This window comes from Dendronephthya gigantea, unplaced genomic scaffold (assembly GCF_004324835.1).
Source record: "Dendronephthya gigantea isolate DGI-Jeju-01 unplaced genomic scaffold, DenGig_1.0 000039F, whole genome shotgun sequence".
NCBI classification, from domain to species: Eukaryota; Metazoa; Cnidaria; class Anthozoa; order Malacalcyonacea; family Nephtheidae; genus Dendronephthya; species Dendronephthya gigantea.
Window position 1 is genome coordinate 657,070 of NW_021163049.1, and position 4,441 is coordinate 661,510.

The 4,441-nt window shown below is 40.6% G+C and overlaps 2 protein-coding genes across 2 annotated transcripts; one reads left to right on the top strand and one right to left on the bottom strand.

The window, feature by feature from the left end:
• On the bottom strand, positions 1-1,088 carry LOC114526524 (piggyBac transposable element-derived protein 4-like). Its single transcript, XM_028548135.1, has 2 exons — positions 176-1,088; positions 1-74 (listed from the first exon to the last, which is right to left on the bottom strand). Exons 1-2 carry the CDS (start codon positions 1,086-1,088, stop codon positions 1-3), a joined length of 987 nt encoding a protein of 328 aa, XP_028403936.1.
• A 1,261-nt stretch (positions 1,089-2,349) lies between these two features.
• Positions 2,350-2,715, top strand: LOC114526525 (myb/SANT-like DNA-binding domain-containing protein 3). The gene has a single exon (XM_028548137.1). The coding sequence runs from the start codon at positions 2,350-2,352 to the stop codon at positions 2,713-2,715; it is 366 nt and encodes a 121-aa protein (XP_028403938.1).
• Positions 2,716-4,441: the final 1,726 nt, after the last annotated feature.

The following is a 4,441-nucleotide window of genomic DNA, read 5'->3' on the forward strand; positions in this document are numbered from 1 at the left end:
TTAAAATCGACAGGAAAGTTCTTCCTGTTGTGGCGCAAGGTCGAGCATGCGTAAGTTTTGTTTTCCAACAAATGCTGAAGCAGGGAGATCGAAGAAAAATAATTATCGAAAAAGAAATGTCGGTAATCATTAAAGTAGGGTTTTCCCAGAAAATCAATGACTTTGAAACCGAGACCTTGCGCCTTTTCTGCATCATTTTCGTTGTCATTTTGTTGTTTACCTAAGTAAACTTGAAAACGCGGCACGTAGTAGGTATCCGAATCGGCTAACATCCAAACTTTAATACCGAATTTGTTTGGCTTTTTAGGCATATATTGCTTGAAAGATAAACGACCATTGAATTTCACCAAACCTTCGTCAATCGAAATATTTTTTCCTGGTACATAAGCATTTTGAAAAGCGTTTTCGAGCTTTGAAATCAGAGGCCGAATTTTTGTAAGTTTATCGGTTGCGTTTTCTTGCCGCGGGTCCGAAATGTGAAAATACTTTTTCAAAATCCAAAACCGTCTCAAAGGGATTGTAGTTTTGAAGCCAGGATTTCCCAAAAATATATCTGAATCCCAGTAGAGACTGATTCTGGGTAGGCGGTTGATGCCAATTAAAATGTTCAATCCAAAAAATGCAGACATCTCATCGCGGTCGGTCGAAAAATTTTGGTCACCTTTTGAACGAGCATAGGAAATAGTAGCATGCACAACATGGTCAAGAAATTCATCACCGAAAAACAAGTCGAAAAAGTCTTTAGGGGTAGCATCTTGACCCAACCCATGACAAGGACCAAAGTCGGCAGTGAAGTCTTCAACATTTACACTACTTAAACTATCTTTCCATTCAAAAATATCAATAAAATCGTCGCTACTTATCTCACTATCACTCTCGCTCTCGCTTTCAATCTCTTCTACTTCGATGTCCGAAAAACCGAAAAAATCTTCTTCTTCTTCGTCTGACTCGCCCGCTATTTCTCGCCACGTAATCGCCGATGTTCCCGCTGCGATTGGCCGTGTCTCTTCAACCGTTTCGTCAATCAAAAAGCCCTCGAAATCTTCTTCTTCTTCGCTACTATCGAACATACGAAGCGCTTCAGCCATATTTCAATTTTTTTCGCAAAAGCACGGTTTAAAACACTCGTAACTTGGACAATATTACTTGTACAAGCTTGCACGAGGTCTCATTTGAAAGAGCGGATTCGGGGGATTTTATAGGTATCAGTTGCTAGGCAACAAACAATGCATGTTTTTCATATTTGACCAATAGAAATACAGCGTCGCTCAGGGCGCATGAGGGCGCAATGCCACTTACCCACTTGCCAATTCCAGGGCGCATGGGGGCGCAATGCCACTTAATGGGTTAAATTATCATCACAAATTCCACAAACAATGCGGTCACGCACCAAGGACTCTGAAAGCTGTTCGAAATTGCATGTGGCCGCTAAAATCTTTAACTCAGTTACGAACTTCTCTATCGATTCATCGATTCCTTGCACTCGCGTAAAGAATCTATATCGCTCAACTGTCTCGTTCTTCCTAGGCCTACAATATTCTTCCAAGCCCTTTAATATATCCTCTACTGTCCGTTCCTCTTCGCTACCTTCAAATTTTAATGTATTGTAAATCTCTCGACCTTGACTTCCAATAAGATAAAGTACAAGTTTCACCTTAGTGGCATCTTGTTGCCCGGCCATCGCCAGCTCCAAGTATAACTCCATTTCTTCCTTCCATCGTCGCCAGGTCTGCGGTAAATCATTTGAATCAAAATCCATTTGTCCCGGCGGTTTTAATTGTATCATTCGGACTTCTCCAACAGCAGTTTTCGTGCTTGTCGCCATTATATAGCTCCCCAACTTAGGCCTGTATTCAAAAAGCTCACTCACACTCACACCTGAGTCAGACTGTAGTGAGGTTGACTCAAGTATGGTTGAAATGTGAGTGAGGGTGGAGTATGAGTGCAACGTTACACTGCGTGAGTGTGCGCTCATCCATTGGAAAATCGTGTCGATTTGTATTCATAAAGCGCACTCGAGTATGACTTATCCAAGTAGAACTGTACAATGACAATTAGGATAATACAGCTATTTCAATTAAGGTTGACAATTGTACAATTGAGGGTAAAGGACGTATGGGAACATCAATTTCGCAGTTCTAAGTAAGGTTTATACATCGGTACAGCAACGATGAAATAAAATATAATGTTTATATAATCCCACGAGGCCTCTGATTTGTTAATTAAACCCATTCAATCTAACTATAGCTCGTGTTGTACATGTGACGAATGTCTGTGACCTCCGTAATTTAAATAGCTGACTATTGGTGTATAGGCACACACAATTTAGTGAGAACCAGGCAGTACAAGATGTCGCAACCTAGGCAGTTTTACTCAGAATTAGAAAAGACTCTGTTAATAGAACTAGTTGGAAAACCCAAAGATGTTATCGAAAATAAGAAGAACGATTATAAGACAATTAGACAAAAAACCCTCGCGTGGGAAGAGTTAGCACAAGAATTTAATTCCCAATCTGGTGTTACGAAAAGAGATTCGAAGCAGTTAAAGAAATGCTGGAAAAATGTGAAGGCCCGTGCCAAGAAGAATCTTGCGAAGGAGAAGAGACGTGCAAAATTGACGGGTGGTGGTCCATCGTGTGTGCAACAAGAAGACGAGGATGCGGCCGTAGCCGCTATTATTCCCAATCAAATAGACAGCCTTAGCAACCCGTTTTAAGACGATAATTACGTCGCAGGTAATTGAAGTGCACAATAAATTATGCTTGTAATATGTGATCGGTGTTTTAAAATAAGCCGTCGAAATGTATTTATACGTTACAGACAACACAGATAACGAAAGTGATAATTCACAGGCGTCGAGTACAAATGCGCAGAACCAACAGCAAAAATCATCTCTCGTCGTTGAGGCGGCTCTGAAGGACTCAGGCACAACAAAGCCAAGAATATCAGCAGCGCAAGAAAAATGTTTGAAAATGCAGACATCACAGCATGAAGCTGAGATGGACCTCTTAGAACTCCAAAAAGCCAATCTGTTGATGCAACACAAAAGAAAAATGGAGGTGTTAGACGCCGAACTTGAATATTGGACGTCTGTGACAAAGGCAATGAAGACAACAGACGAACAACAACGGAGACCAAATACAAGATCAAAAAAATGAAACAAGAAAGATATTTATGATTAAGGATTGTTGTGACATAGGCATGCATATGCACGAAACGCTTGGCAGATAAGATTGAAATGCAGACGTTTGTTTACTGACTGTGCGGAGATATTTTGAACTATAGATCGTTTCAGACGATTTTCTACCTTAACCATTGCCCATTTACATCATTTTATATTTATAATAAATACACAGGGCAAATCATAACAAACGAGACCTTTTCAAATTCAAATTAGCCATAATCTCTTGTAGTAATTGGAAAGTTATGTTCATTGGAGAATCACGAATGACTACAATAGATTGTTTATGGCTAATGTGGCTATTTGAAAAGAGGAATGGTTTGTTGCTACATCTGTAGTGTGTAACATGAACTATGTAGCTCATGAAAGTAATAGACGTGTGTGTCTTGTATGTTCCGCACGTACAACGTTGTATGCAAATTTTGCGCTATCCACTTTTGTAGGTTTTTATTGTCTATGTGAAATGTTGACGTATTAAATTTTCGCGCACAGCATGTCCCAAACGTCGTTCACCAGCATGTGCATCAGGTAACTCATCTTCCGCAAGCAGCATATCATCCGCTTCATCAAATGGATCATTTCGGCTGCGTACAAAATTGTACAAAACGGCGGTTGCGACAATAATAGTTAAGGTCGTTTCTAGTTTCGTTCTTAGGCACGTTGATAAACATGGGAACATTCTCTTCCATATGCCGAACATTCTTTCTACTGTATTTCGTGTTCGTATATGTGCAATTGTATCGGCGTTCTGGTTGAGTTTGCGGGTCAGCAAGAGGTGTCAGGAGATATTGGCGGCACGGATAACCGCTGTCACCCAGCAACATGCCATCTATGTCACCTCGTTCAAACTGAGCACAAAGACGACAGTTGTCAAAAATTCTTGCATCATGCACACTACCTGGCCATCGGGCAACAATGTTCTGAATTTCTAAATTAGGTCCACAGACAGCTTGCACATTTATCGAAAAGTATCCCTTTCGATTCCTAAAAAGTTCCGCGTTCACTCCCCCAGGACTTGTATTTTAACGTGCGTACAATCAATAGCTCCCACAACGCCTGGAAATTCAGAAATTCTCCAAAAATCTAATTTGACAACATTCAGCATATCGACAGGAGGAAAACAAATGTATTGATTCTTTAAACCGGCAATTGCAACCGATACACGTTTGATGATTCTACTTGCTGATGCGAAATGCCACACAGGTCGCCGCAAGCTACTTGGAACGTTCCCGTAGCATAAAATCGAAGAGTCAACAAAAGT